This window comes from Fringilla coelebs (assembly GCF_963513975.1).
Source record: "Fringilla coelebs genome assembly, chromosome: 15".
NCBI lineage: Eukaryota > Metazoa > Chordata > Aves > Passeriformes > Fringillidae > Fringilla > Fringilla coelebs.
Window position 1 is genome coordinate 3,063,777 of NC_140041.1, and position 14,334 is coordinate 3,078,110.

At 53.2% G+C, this 14,334-nt stretch overlaps 2 protein-coding genes across 2 annotated transcripts; both read right to left on the reverse strand.

Annotated features, from left to right (window-relative positions):
• Nucleotides 1–1,709: 1,709 nt before the first annotated feature.
• On the reverse strand, nucleotides 1,710–4,220 carry LOC311159466 (protocadherin gamma-B5-like; the record flags this gene model as incomplete). The annotated part of the gene is made up of 1 exon (XM_084215564.1): nucleotides 1,710–4,220. One exon carries the CDS (start codon nucleotides 4,218–4,220, stop codon nucleotides 1,710–1,712), a length of 2,511 nt encoding a protein of 836 aa, XP_084071690.1.
• Nucleotides 4,221–4,339: 119 nt separating this feature from the next.
• LOC311159467 (protocadherin gamma-A10-like) lies at nucleotides 4,340–13,341 on the reverse strand (the record flags this gene model as incomplete). The annotated part of the gene is made up of 3 exons (XM_084215565.1): nucleotides 10,599–13,341; nucleotides 4,937–4,991; nucleotides 4,340–4,569 (listed from the first exon to the last, which is right to left on the reverse strand). Exons 1-3 carry the CDS (start codon nucleotides 13,059–13,061, stop codon nucleotides 4,340–4,342), a joined length of 2,748 nt encoding a protein of 915 aa, XP_084071691.1. The 5' UTR covers nucleotides 13,062–13,341.
• Between the last annotated feature and the right edge of the window lie 993 nt (nucleotides 13,342–14,334).

Consider the following 14,334-nt stretch of genomic DNA (forward strand, 5'->3'; position numbering starts at 1 on the left):
AGAGGTGTCTCCTGAGCGGGGTGTTTTTAAGCCACAAAAAAATATAACTTACTTTCGGCGATATAGGTAAATATCTTGTCTGATTTTACTGTGTAGAGCAGTCTTAGTCCTATCCTGTTAGTCTAAAAACACGAATTGAAGCCGTGCTGCTTGAATGACTGCTAGGACAACAGCAAAATAAAAGAGGCTTACAAATACCCAACGCGATGATCAAACCCAACTCTGCTCGCAAGAGTAGCAGGGATGTCAGGCTCATTATTCCAATGGCAGGAACTTTGCTTTAAATTCTCCGGTTAATACAGGAGGCGGGCTACATTAAGTACAGCACTATGATTAACAAAGGAGAGACGTTTAAAGGTGGAATAAGGGGAGGTCTAACAAAGCCCCTTACAACTGCCATGGAAATTGATTGCTCAGGCACGTGCCAGGTGCTCTGGGATGTCTCCTTCTAAAACATTAATGGGAACAGAGGATAGGAGGAGAACCCCTGGATACTCAAAGGTAATTATCTCCCACCCCCTGCTTACAGACTATAGGTCCCTGGAGCAGTTTTCGCTGACTGTAATACTACTGACACGGAATCAGGAAGTATCTGCAGTGAACCTTGCCAGAACAATCTCAGTTAATGCATACTTACATTAATAAGTCGTACTGTGGCGACAAGAAAGGACCCTAATTTTCGCAAAATGCAAGGTGCAAGGAACTGAAGCTTGTCGGTAAAGTGTTAACCCTTCATTATACACTTTGGTAAGACATATTTTCAACACAATACTGTAGAATAGTAGGAGAAGAGCTGGATGCCCTAAACACTGGAGACCATGAATAAATGTACAAATGAAATTTATTCAATTACTTAAATAATTATTTTGGCAGATCCCTTTGACATTTGATAGAAGTTTTCCCGATTTCACCGGGCTATCCCTGTAAAAACCACCGTAAGAACTATTGAAAACAAATGGAGAACAATTTAAATAAGGTACAAAGTATCCTCTCTTCCTGTAAAAAGCTGAGAGAAAGAAAACTAGCTCTATTTTTTTTCTCTTTTGACACTTTCTACACTTTCACTTGTGAATGCAAGAAAGATCAGGAATGCAAGAAAAGACTGAAGTATCACGCAGGATGCAAAAAAACTGTTAACAGCTAAGTGTTCCTACTACTATTCCCATTCGTGTCATTTCGATAGCAGAATTCCCACAGAATTGGCGACATTCTCGTCTTTCACAACTGGTGAATTACCTGCCACTCTCCATTCACCTAATCCCTCTCTCAGGTTACCTTTGAGAGTATAATAATAAAAATGAAGAATTAGTACAAGGGTTTGTATCCTGCCATCCACGAGCATCCATAAGCTTATTATATACTTTTTTAAAAATCGATTAGGAAAGAAGACTCCCCAGTATCAAGTGTCAATTTTGTTTTTCTTACATCCGTCATACAAATTCGGCGCACTTTCCTCTCTAGAGTAAGGATTCTCCTTTACCATTGCTACGAATACCAATAAATGCAACGTAAAACTTCTAGACAACAACTCCCATTAGAATATGAAACAGATACAACTGAAAGAATAAAAATTGCTGCCATTAAATGCTTACGCTCCGAGGGAAAAGTTACCGAGCTTTATGATCCCGTCACGCAGAGACATAGCAGTACACCTCACCCATATCACCCGGAGGGAATAAGAGAAAAAAAAGACAACGCTTCGAAAGGGCTCAAGGAATACAACGGGAACATGCAGATTTACAAACCTGCGGTAGGTCAGGATTGGCGGGCACCTCTCCCGCGACAGCGATGCTGCTCGGACTCGGCTTCTCGCAGGAATCCCCGCCCAGAAGCTCCTCCGCCGACAGGATGGGCACCGGCACCGGCGGCGGCGGCCAAGCGGCCTCGGGCACGGCGCGGGCCGGCGGCGCCACGCACAGGTTGTAGGAGTAGGGCAAGGTGCCCTCGCAGAAGTCGGCCGGGAAGGCGGCGCCGGCCAGCGAGAAGCGCTGCGCGCCCAGGCAGCGCAGCACGGCGGGCGGCCCGGCCCGGCGCAGCCGCGCCAGCACGGCCAGCGCCACGCTCAGCACCAAGAGCGCCGAGAGCAGCGCCAGCGCCAGCACCAGGTAGAACTGCAGCTCGGCCGCCGCCGCCTCCTCGGCGCCCGCCGGCCGCTCGCTCAGCTCCGGCAGCGCCTCCTGCAAGCTCTCGGCCAGCACCACGTGCAGCGTGGCCGTGGCCGACAGCGCCGGCTGCCCGTGGTCCTTCACCACGGCCACCACGCGCTGCTTGGCCGCGTCGCGCTCGCCCACGGCGCGCGCCGTGCGCACCTCGCCGCTGTGCAGCCCCACGCGGAACAGCGCCGGCTCCGACGCCTGCACCAGCTCGTACGACAGCCACGCGTTGCGCCCCGCGTCCGCGTCCACCGCCACCACCTTGGCCACCAGGTAGCCGGCCTCGGCCGAGCGCGGAACCACCTCGAAAGGCGTCGGCGCCGCCCCTCCCGCAGCCTCTCCCGGAGCCGCCGCGGCGGCGGGCCAGAGCACCCTGGGCGCGTTGTCGTTGCGGTCCAGCACGAAGACGCGCACCGTGGCCGTGGAGCTGCGCGCCGGCGAGCCGCCGTCCTGCGCCCGCACGGCCACCGTGAACTCGCGGCACTGCTCGTAGTCCAAGGAGCGCTGCGCGTACAGCGCGCCGCTCCGCGCCTCCACCGACACGAGCGGCGCCGCGCCCGCCGCGCCCGCGCTGCCGCCCGCCAGCCAGTAGCTCACGCGCCCGTTGGCGCCCGCGTCCGCGTCCCGCGCCTGCACGCGCAGCACCAGCGCGCCCAACGCGTTGTTCTCCGCCACGTACGCGCTGTACGCCGCCTCCTCGAACACCGGCGCGTTGTCGTTCACGTCCGACACCTCCAGCACCAGCTCCCTGCTGCTCCGCAGCGCCGGCCTGCCCCGGTCCCGGGCCACCACCGTCACGCGGTGCTCCGACGCCTGCTCGCGGTCCAGCGCGCCCGATGTCACCACCTTGTACGAGGCGCCCGAGGACGCCACGATGGACAGCGGCGCCTCTCCCGACAGCTCGCATGACACCTGACCGTTCTCGCCAGAGTCTAGGTCATTTACACTCAAGAGAGCCACCACGGTCCCGGCAGGAACGTCCTCGGGCACCGGGCTCGAGAGCGACAGAATTCTGATCTCAGGTGCGTTGTCATTCACGTCCAGCACCTCCACCTCCACCTTGCAGTGCGCGACCAAACCCCCACCATCCTTCGCCTCCACAGCCAGGCTGAACGCGCGCGTGTCCTCAAAGTCCAGTGCCTCTTGCAGGGTGATCACTCCTCGATCGGCATCCACCAGAAACTTCTGACGTACCTTGGCCGGCATTTTCCCGAAACCGTAGGTTATGTGTGCGTTGGTGCCGGTGTCGACATCAGAGGCAGAGATGTTCAGCACCGTCGATCCCGGAGGCGTGTCCTCACGCAGGCTCACGTGGTACCGGTCCTGCGCGAACAGGGGTGGGTTGTCATTGGCGTCGGTGACGTTGATCCACAGCTGGGCCGTGCCAGTCCGGGGCGGGTCTCCGCCATCCAGAGCCGTCAGCGTCAGCCGCAGGCTCGGCTCGCTCTCCCGGTCCAGTGAGTGGCGCAGCACCAGCTCCGCGGATTTGCTGCCGTCCTGGCTCTCCTTCACCTCCACTGTGAAGTACTTGTTGGCCTCCAGCTCGTAGCCTTGTAGCGAGTTACTGCCCACGTCTGCATCCTCTGCCATGCCCAAGTAAAACCGGGCACCGGGAGAAGTCAACTCGTTGATCTCCAGTTGGAAACTGTCTTGCAAGAACCGCGGTGTGTTGTCATTCACGTCCTCGATCGCCACCTCGACGTGGAAAATGTTCAGCGGGTTGTGCACCAGCGCCTCGAAGCTAACGGAGCAGGTCGCCGACTCGCCACACATCTCCTCCCGGTCCAGCCTCTCGTTCACGTACAGGTTCCCGTTCTCCTCATTCACCGTGAAGTATTGCTTCTCCTCGCTCAGCCGCAGCTTGCGCGCCGGCAGCTCGTCCGCGCTGAGCCCCAGGTCCCGCGCCAGCGGCCCCACGAGCGAGCCCCTGCCCAGCTCCTCGGGGATGGCGTAGCGGACCCGCTCGGCCGCCGCCCGGCACCACACGCACAGCAGCAGCAGCAGCAGCGCGGCCAGCAGCGCTCGCCCGCCGCCCGGCCCGCGCCTCTGCCGCCGCCTCACCGCCATTCTCTGCCCACTGCGCTCGCCGCGCTCCTGCCGACTGCCGCTGCCCTGCCTCCCTTCCAGCCGCTCTCGCCGCCCACAAAAGACACCGCGGAAAGGTAGCGAGATCGGCGAGCCGCCTCTCACCCCCTCTCGCCGCCGCCGCCGCTGCTGCTGCTGGCGGTGCCGCTGCCGCTGTGGCCGGCGCCGGGCGAGCGAGCAGCCTGCGGGGGCAGGACGCTGCGGCGGCGGCGGCGGCGGCTCCAGCGCCGCTCGGCGGCGGCCAACAGCGACACCCGGAGGCGCCGCCGCGCCACTGCAGCCGCCGGATGGCCGCGCTCAAGGGGGCCCGGCTGGGGGCGGGGCTCGGCGGCTACACCGGCCCCGGGGGCTCTCCCGACCGCAAACAGCCAGAGCAGAAGCTCTTCCTTCATTCCACTCCTAGTCGTTTCTCTCTGAAATGTGCCGGTGGGTGCTTTCAGGGCTTTTTTTTCAGTCACATTCTATAGTCAGAAGGAAATATTCATTGCAGGGCAGTAAGGAATGGAATTCAGATGCACTTAATAAAATCATGGCCCATCTATAGCACCTATAAACGATAATATAGGGAAGATGTCAAGAGCTTTTTAAGGCTTCTCCTGAAATGTCCTTTCATAATCTGGAATGGATTAATTGGAGGTGTAAATCAGCCTATAGCAATGTAAGCATCCCCTATCCCATGATCGCAGAATAACATTTACTCTTTTCTTCCTGACTCATTAAACTTACTTCATCTGTATCTCCATTTCTGAGCAGCTGGCAATGGAAAGTGCAAAGAAACGCAGAGTCCCTCATAAAGCCAAACTATATTTTCAGTTTCCAACTTAAATTTTTTCTAAAGGCCTTTTAATCCACAGCTCTGCCATAAGCAGGAACACTTCCAGATAGACTTGAATGTTGGAGGCACGTCTAAAACTTCTTTGGGCAATATCTTCCATTTTGACACAACTCACAGGAAGAAGCTTTCTCCTAATCAAAACCTCCCTGCTTTTAGTGGAAAATTACAGTCTGCTCTCCTATGATCACCGGACCTTATATAAAGAGCTTGCCTCATCATTCCTACAGGCTCGTTTATAAATAATTTCAAAAGTCTACACAGAGGTATCATTTCTCTATGCTTCAATAACTAAAACTCCTTCAGTCCTTCTGAATTGCAGACAGCCCTCAGGCCACTTCCATGATCTTTCTGGGAACTCTAGCATGTCCATTTGGATATTGGCCCAAAATCGCCATGCAGTCTGTGCACTCACAAAAAGAGTTTAGAAGAGAGGAAGGACCTCCCTCGACCAAGCAGAGTGTTTGTCATGCAGTGCAGGACACAATTCCAGCAGCAGGTGCCCATGGGCAGCCCATGTCCCACCTTATCACCCACCAATCACCCAAAGCACCTCTCTGCAAAGCTCTTCCCTATCCCCCACTCTCTGTTTCAGCTGGGGATTGCCCCAGCCCAGCTGCAGGACCTTGCACTTTGATCCATTTCATGATGGCTGCACGGGGCCACTTCTCCAGCCTGTCCCTGGCTGCCACCTCTGTCCTGCCGTGAATCAGCTCCAGTTGGTGTCAGCTGCAAATTGCCTGAAGGTGCCTCAATCCCTTTGGCCATGGAGGTGCTGAACAGACCTGGGCCCAGTCAGGGCCCACATGAGATCAGACACCCTGAGGCTGAGCTCATGACTACAAGCAATGCAAGAGTCAGAAACACATGGAAATGGACAGATGCAAGAACATTTTCTAGGCCTGCCTTGCTCTACAGAAGTGACTCAAATCACCCTGGACTCCAGCAGGCACAGCCTGGTGTCATCTGTGACATGTGACAAGCAAGGCAGTGACCGAGTTCTTCTCCAGCCTCACACACTGAGCTCCCCTCTCTGCTGTTTCTTCCATGCCAGGCCACTGTGAGGTTCTGCTTGTGGCCATCTCCTCACTGCTCAAATCTCTCATCAGATGATAATGCACTGTAACCACAGAGAGAAGGGAGGTACAATTGTTTGCTCAGCACCATTATCATGAGGAACTGAAGGATTCTAGAGCACACAAATGATAAACAATCATACTAAAAGATCAGCAGTCATCCAAAGGAGAATGGCTCATCAAACATTGGCTTGGGGAATCTCCTCCCCATCCTTATGACATGCTCTGTTCTATGAATGTCTACTAAAGTAATATTTACATCTATTTCTCCCAACAGGAACAGAACACAAAGTCACTCTCACATCTCCGCCCTTCCACTCCCACTGCAACAAGAGCAAGTAAGGGACATTGGCACACCATCCATTGCTCAAAAAAGAATGATTGTTGATTATTGCAAGTATACCCATCTCCTGAGTAAATCAAGGGAAAACAAAACAAAGCAAAACACCCGCAGAAAACCCGAAAACATGCATCAGATAAGGCAAGGAAGCATTAGAAGACAAGAATGAGACAGAGATGCTCACAGTGAAGTCTTCTAGGCCTTTTTTCCAGGCCTTAAAATCCATCCCTGAGAGCACCTGGAAGTCACTGAGGTCTCAAGCTGCGAGTGTTCGGCCCTGAGGACTTACATGGGACCATAGCAGAGTGGGTTCATTTGAAGAATTAGTCCTCACCTCAGCAACATTTTCTACTGCACACCCTACTCACCTTGCACAGTTATGAAACCATCATTTTAAACAGCTTCTCATTGGCGTCTTTCTGACAAATTACAACAGATTCCCTTATCCCTTCTGCTTCATAGTCCCCACACACCATTCAGTCTTAAGTGACTGAAGCAAGGACGTCCTGAAAAACAACAGCCACTGTTTCATATTTCAAAGTACTGACCAGAATTGTGAAAATGAGCTGCAATCTTCCTGGAAACAAAGCCCTGAATGAAAGTGTAATTACAACTCTGAAGAAACTCCATATCACATTGTGGCATAGAGATACAGATGGATAATGGAGGTTTCACACAGGATTAATTACCTGTTCCAGACAACAATTATGGTTCTACATGAACAGTCACTGTGCAAAATGTTACTGTTGGAGGACTGTCATTGTCTTTCATGACAGACACACCAGGATCAGAACAGCAATGGCACTGCCTTTGCCACCAAGCATGAAATCAAAACATTTCTCTGACAAACCCACACTGACTCCCACATTTGCCTGGCACAGAACTGAGCTCTCACCCTCCTCACTCTGCATTCACAGCCTTTACTTTCAACATCAACACAAACCACAATTTTGATTCCATGTTGGCCACAGAGAAAACACCTTGGGGAAACATCCATTCATGAAGTTGTATTTCTTGAATGAAATATTCAAGGTCAGGCTGGCTGGGGCTCTGAGCCACCTGCTCTGGTGGAAGATGTCCCTGCCCATGGCAGAGGAGTTGGAACAAGAGGATCTGTAAGGTCCTTTGCAACATAAACCATTCCCTGATTCTGTGTTTCAAGAACAATATGATTACATGTACAGCTTCAAGGGATGGATGAGAGATATTCTCCCTACTGGATATTTATATGTTTCGGAGTTTGCAGGGTTGCCAGGCATAATGACGATCTACTTTACTCCTTGACAAAAATACAAGCAAACAAACAACCAAACCAAACCAATTATCCAAAAAAACCTTAATCAACCCAGCCAAGAATGGGAAAACACCAGGAGAGTATCAATCATGGCCTCACAGTTCTGACGGGCTCAACTGCAGTATATACACAACCCAGCAAACTGGACTGGAACCAAAACACAGAAAGGCCTCAAAGAGAAGCTCACTACACAGGCCCCAGACTGTGTCATTTCCTTGGATAGCAAGAGAAAGAAAATGCTTGGAACCACAGCTGTGGGCTTCATCTAAATACCAGGACAAACAGAACTGGACACAATTCATTCATTCATTTTGAACTGTATCACAGTGAACTCCAGCACCAGCCCTGTCCATGCATACACAGAACTTCTTCTCTCTGGCCACACATAACATGACAGCAAATTTTGCATACAGACATCATTAGAAGAACGCTCATGTGCACAGCTTCTCAGAGCACAGACATCACAACTAAGATTATTCTGATCCTCCCAATTATCTGAGCATGTGGGAAATAATATATAGGCCACAAGTTATTACCAGCTCTGTCAAAGACCCACACATCCAAGTATCACCTCAAAGGCAACATGACCAATCTTCAGCACATGGACTCCTCAAAGCATGTGTGACTACCACTCTTGGTGCAAAGGAATATGGAACCCAAACCAGGCCATTTCACTCCAAACCACACAAGTGAAAATCATAAGTGTCCTCCTGACTCATTTTCAGAAGGCCAGCAATACCCCTGGGGATCAACAAAACACATGCCATGTCTCCACCTCCTCACACATTACATCCCCAACACTCCCTCCTAAACCTTCACAGCTCCCATGGATAGCACAGATCAGAATTTAGAGAGACTCCACCAAGAAGAAAGTTACTCAGACAGTATCCCCTTACCATGAATAATATTTTACTTCTCACCTTAGCCATGGGACAAGGAAAAGCACTTAGTAGAGAGAGATTTTGAAAAATTTCTCTAAGGAAATCTCTGTCTTTTCACCTCTGAACATGAAAGAACAATTTTTAGATCACCAAAAGAATGAAACAAACTTAACACCTGCAGAACTGAAGAGCTCACAACACTCTTCTGCATTGTATAACTCAGAATAGATGATTAATGACACTGTTTATAGGCACTGAACACACATCTTGCAATTCCCATGTGCCATCTTGCATAAGTACAAAATTAGGTTTTGAACTGACACCATTATGATGACATGAAAATACTTAGCAAGAACTTCGCAGTGCTCTCCATGCAGCTGGAGTACAGATCTTCTAGACAATTACTTTGGGAACAAGAACCTCACATTCCTTCATCCCAGAGATAGAAACTGGACAAGGAATGGAGAAACCATTCCCTTGAATCTTTCAGCAGACATTCACACACAGCTCACAGCACTCACATTTGCAACCCTTCACACCATCCATGGTGTCCTTTCATCCATCTATCATTTAAATTCCCACACACCATCTCTCATAGGAACAAAATCAAGCTTTGAAGAGACACCATTATGATCACATGAAACTACTTAGCAAAAACCTGCCAGGGTTCTCCATGAAGCTGGAATACAGATCTTCTAGACAATTATTTTGGGAAGAAAAACCTCACATTGCTGCATCCTAGAGACAAGAAGTGGACAGGGAATGGAGGAAAACATTCCCTTGAGTCTTTCAGCAGACATTCACACACAGCTCAAGCACTCAGATTTCCAACCCATTTCACACCATCCATGGTGTCCTTTCACCCATATATGTATAATATATAAAAACTTGTGACAGTGGAGGCCCAGTTCCCCAGACCATTTCTCTTGCCAGCACCAATTTCACACAGCTATCTGGACATCTCTGTGCTATAGAAGCTACATTTGCTGCTCACTGAAGTTCTGTGAAGAGACTTCATAGGTCTCAAAGGAGAAGCTGAGCAGTCTTCCAAGAGACACTGAGGGACTTAATATCTGTTCATGGGAAATTATGCCCACCTTGTATCTCCCACTGACCTTGAATCTCTTCTTCCCATCCAGGTAATCCTCTTGCCATACTAAATATTTTCTAGCTAACTCTCATCCAGTTCCATTTGACATAGCTCTACATTAAAAAACAAGAAAACAACCAAAGCAGTTCTGCCATTTCTTCCTACATTTCCTCCTCCACATGCAGCCACCCACAGGCTTTTCAAAGAGACACAACGTCAAGAGGATCCTTCATGTTCACGACAGACAGACAGGCATCATCAAGGACCACTTGCTGCCTTATCCAATCCTCTCTTGGTGACAGCAAAGCATGGATGATGCAGACACTTTTCCTGCTGATCTTCACTATGTATCATGGAGAATGATAAAAGCTCAGAACAACGTGCAGAGAGGTTCCACACAAAGCCATCAGCATTTTGTTCACGACACGTTCTACCTATTCAAGCACATGTGCTCTTGAGAAGACACATGAACCGGCTAAATAATCCCAATAATGGGATCCATCCGTTCAGTAGAGATAATGCTATCAGGAACACAGATTCTACACAGCCCAGCTGATATAGGGGAACAATACCTGGAAGCTACTCAATGCCCAAACCTCGGAAATAACCAACAGCCTGCCAGCAGCAGACTTCTCCCTCCATCCTTCTTCACTCACTGGAAAGCTGAGGACCCACCCCATGTTCGCATAACGACGGGAATGGGCAGCAGCCTACAGAACTTAATCGAAGGAAACTTAACCATGCTTTTAGAGAAAATCTCCTACGCAAGCCAGAGAAGACGGCAAGGAAAGGACAGGGCACCATTAGGAGAAAGAGTCGCTGAGAAAATCTCGACAATGAAACTCACCGAGGAAGGGGCGGGGTCCGAGGAGAGGGCGCCGGCAAGATCCCCATCTCCGAGAAGCGGCGCGGGCTTGTCGGGCGGCGGGCGGGCCGGGAGGGTGTCGCAGGAGCTGGCGGCCGAGAAGCGCAGCTGGCTCTTGCGCGAGTCGGCCGTGAGCGACACGTCGTGCGAGTAGGACTGCAGGAAGGCGCGCACGCCGTCGATGCCCACGAAGTGCGAGACGGGCACGCCGCGCAAGGCGCCGCTGTCCGGCGGCAGCAGCTGCTGGCGGTGCCAGCGGCGCAGGCGCAGCGCCAGCAGCAGCAGCAGGAAGGCCACGAAGAGGCACGACACGGCGGCCACGGCCAGCACGAGCCAGCGCGTCAGGCTGGCGGCCGGCTCGGCCGACGCCGCCGCCTCGTCGGCCGCGCTGCCCAGCTCGGCCAGCAGCTCGGCCACGCTCTCGGCCAGCACCACGCTCAGCGTGGCCGTGGCCGACAGCGCCGGCCGCCCGTGGTCGCGCACCAGCACCACCAGGCTGTGGCGCGCCGCGTCGCGGGCCAGCGGCGAGCGCGCCGTGCGCACCTCGCCGCTGTGCAGCCCCACGCGGAACAGCCCCGGCTCCGTGGCCTTGGCCAGCTCGTACGACAGCCACGCGTTCTGCCCCGCGTCCGCGTCCACCGCCACCACCTTGGCCACCAGCGCGCCCGCCTCCGAGCGCCGCGGCGCCAGCTCCACGCCCGACCACGCCCAGACCGAGCCCGAGCCCGAGCCCGCCGCTGCGGCCGGCGGCGGGTACAGCACCTGCGGCGCGTTGTCGTTCTCGTCCACGATCAGCAGCCGCACCGACACGTTGCTGCTCAGCGCCGGCGCGCCGCCGTCCTCCGCCAGCACCCACAGCTGCAGCTCGCGCAGCTGCTCGTAGTCCAAGGAGCGCAGCGCGTACAGCGCGCCCGTCTCCGCCTGCACCGACACGTACGACGACAGCGGCGCGCCCCGCACCCGCCCCTCCGCCAGCCGGTAGCGCACGCGCGCGTTCTGCCCCCAGTCCGCGTCCGTGGCGCGCACCGTCAGCACCAGCGCGCCCGCCGCGTTGTTCTCCGCCACACGCGCGCTGTACCGCTCCTGCGCGAACACCGGCGCGTTGTCGTTCACGTCCAGCACCCGCAGCCCCAGCACCGCGCTGCTCTGCAGCGCCGGCGACCCGCCGTCGGCCGCCCGCACCGTCACGTTGTACTCCGACACCTGCTCCCGGTCCAGCTCTCTCGCTGTCACCACGCTGTAGTAGCTGCCGTGAGAACTCTGCAGCCGGAATGGGACGTCCTTGTCGATCGAGCATCGCACCTCGCCATTGGCCCCCGAGTCCAGATCATGGACATGCAACAGGGCCACCACCGTCCCCGTCGGGGAGTCTTCGGAAATCTCGCTCAGTGCTGATCGAACCGAAATCTCGGGCGCATTGTCGTTGACATCTGTCACTGTGATAATAACTTTCGCAGTGTCAAAAAGCTCTCCTCCGTCCTGTGCCTGAACCTCGAGTTCGTGGGAGGATATTTTCTCGAAGTCCAAAGCATTTTTAACCGTTATCTTTCCTGACTCAGAGTCCAGCTGGAAAACTTCTGATGCCCGGCCGGAAATTTTATGGAAGCTGTATTTCACCAGACCATTCAAACCCTCATCTGCATCAGTGGCCGTAACGGTGACCAGGACAGAGCCCACGGGCACGTCCTCGGGCACACGCACCGTGTACTCCGCCTGGCTGAACACGGGCGCGTTGTCGTTCGCGTCCAGCACCGTCACGCGGATCCGAGCCGTGCCCGTCCGTGCCGGATCGCCGCCGTCACTCGCCCTCAGCACCAGCTCGTGAAATGCCGCCTCCTCCCGGTCCAGCGCCTTGGCCAGCACCAGCTCGGGACGCTGATCGCCGCCGGGGCCCGCCTGCACAGCCAGCGAGAAGTGCTCATCACCGCTCAGCTCGTAGCTCTGCAGGGAATTCCGGCCCAAGTCTGGATCTTGTGCTTCTCGGAGAGGAAATCGCGACCCCGGCGCTGTCATCTCGCTCACTCTCAATTCTTTTTCTGCCTCCTGGAAGCTGGGTTCATTGTCGTTAATATCCGTGATCTCCACTTCTATTTCATAAAACTTCATTTCCCCCTCCACTATCAGCTCACAGCGCAGGACGCATTGCTGCACGTCCTCGCACAGCTGCTCTCTGTCGATCCTCTCTGCCGTCACTAAATGTCCCGTCTTCCCGTTCACAGCGAAATACTGCTTCCTACCCTTGGAGACAACACGGACGGCATTATCGCGGATCGCCGGCAGCTGCAGCCCCAGGTCCTTGGCCACGTCGCCCACGAACGAACCCTTGGGCATCTCCTCGGGCACCGAGTAGCGCAGCTGCCCCCACGCCGCCTCCCACGCCGCCAGCAGGACGGCCCAGAGCAGAGCTCGCTGCCGCCGGCCCCAGCGCCTCCCCGCCGCACACATCTCCGCCGCAGAGGGACCGCAAAACCGTCGGGAGCTCTCCGCCGCCGCACACAGATCTGGCTCACGGTGTAGCTCCGGCGGTCTTCTCTCAGCCGCTCCTGCCAGGCCCTTCCGACCCCCTTCAGCACGTCTCCGCACTGCGGGGACGATCGCAGACTGCTCCGCCGCCGACTCACACACCGGGACCGCGAGAGAGCCGGGCCGCAGCGGGCGGGGCTGCAGCGCTCCGAGCTTCCTCTCGCTCCTCTCGGTCAACAGCGGCGCCCGCAGCCCCCTCCCGGCACTGCACGCACTGAAATGTTATGTATTTATTTCAATATCACGGACGGAGGATTAGAGTCCTTACACAGTAATACAGATATTTAATCACAAATATTCGTAAAGGACGTGATGGAATGACCGGCGCAAAGGTGGCAAAAGGACGCCGTCTCTGATATACAGCTTGTCGCTAACTTCATCCCTCTGTGCAAACTCTATTTACAGCTACCCAGGAGGCAGGAAAGCTCCAGTTATGAACCTATCCAGTTTATACGAAATTATATTCAATCAAGTCACTCTATAATCCCAGGAAGAGGCTTTTATTTTCTCAGAAGTTAAGATGTAAAGGGTTATCGCTCGTTAGCAAAACCTTGTTCTAATTTTTGTGTATTCCTGTAGCTATGGCACATTTTCAACAAAATACTAGAAGGCAGCGGGAAAAGAGAAGTACAGCTGCACATCTTAGACTCTGATGGCCTTTGATAAATATTCAAGTACAGCTGATTCAAGTGCCTAAAGCATCAGTTGGCAAATCTGCTACACATTTGATATCTATATTAGGATCTTAGAGCCTTATTATTCTTTTAAACACACACTTCTATGAAATTCTTCAAAAGGAGGGGTGGAATGGTGAACCATAAAAAAAAAATAAATAAACAAATGTTAAAAAACCCTAAGAGAACGAATTCTCTATACAGGGTCAAAACCCCTCTCTTTTAATGAAAATGATAAGAAAATAGGCTCTTAAACAACAACAGCAGCAACAAAAATAATACAATTGTTTTTACCCATTTGAGAACTCAGTCTTCATCTACACGTGTGTATCAAGGAAATATTAAGACAGGTAAAAAAAAATAGAACTACCAGCCAGCATGGAAAAAGAAAACTATCAAAATTAAGTCGCCCCGCTACTGGTAGCAGTCCTGCCACTTCTTCAACAGTGTTCACACAAAAGATGAGTGACAGTCGCTTCTTCTACTCCGGATTGAGATCCTGTCACTTCTCTATCCATGAG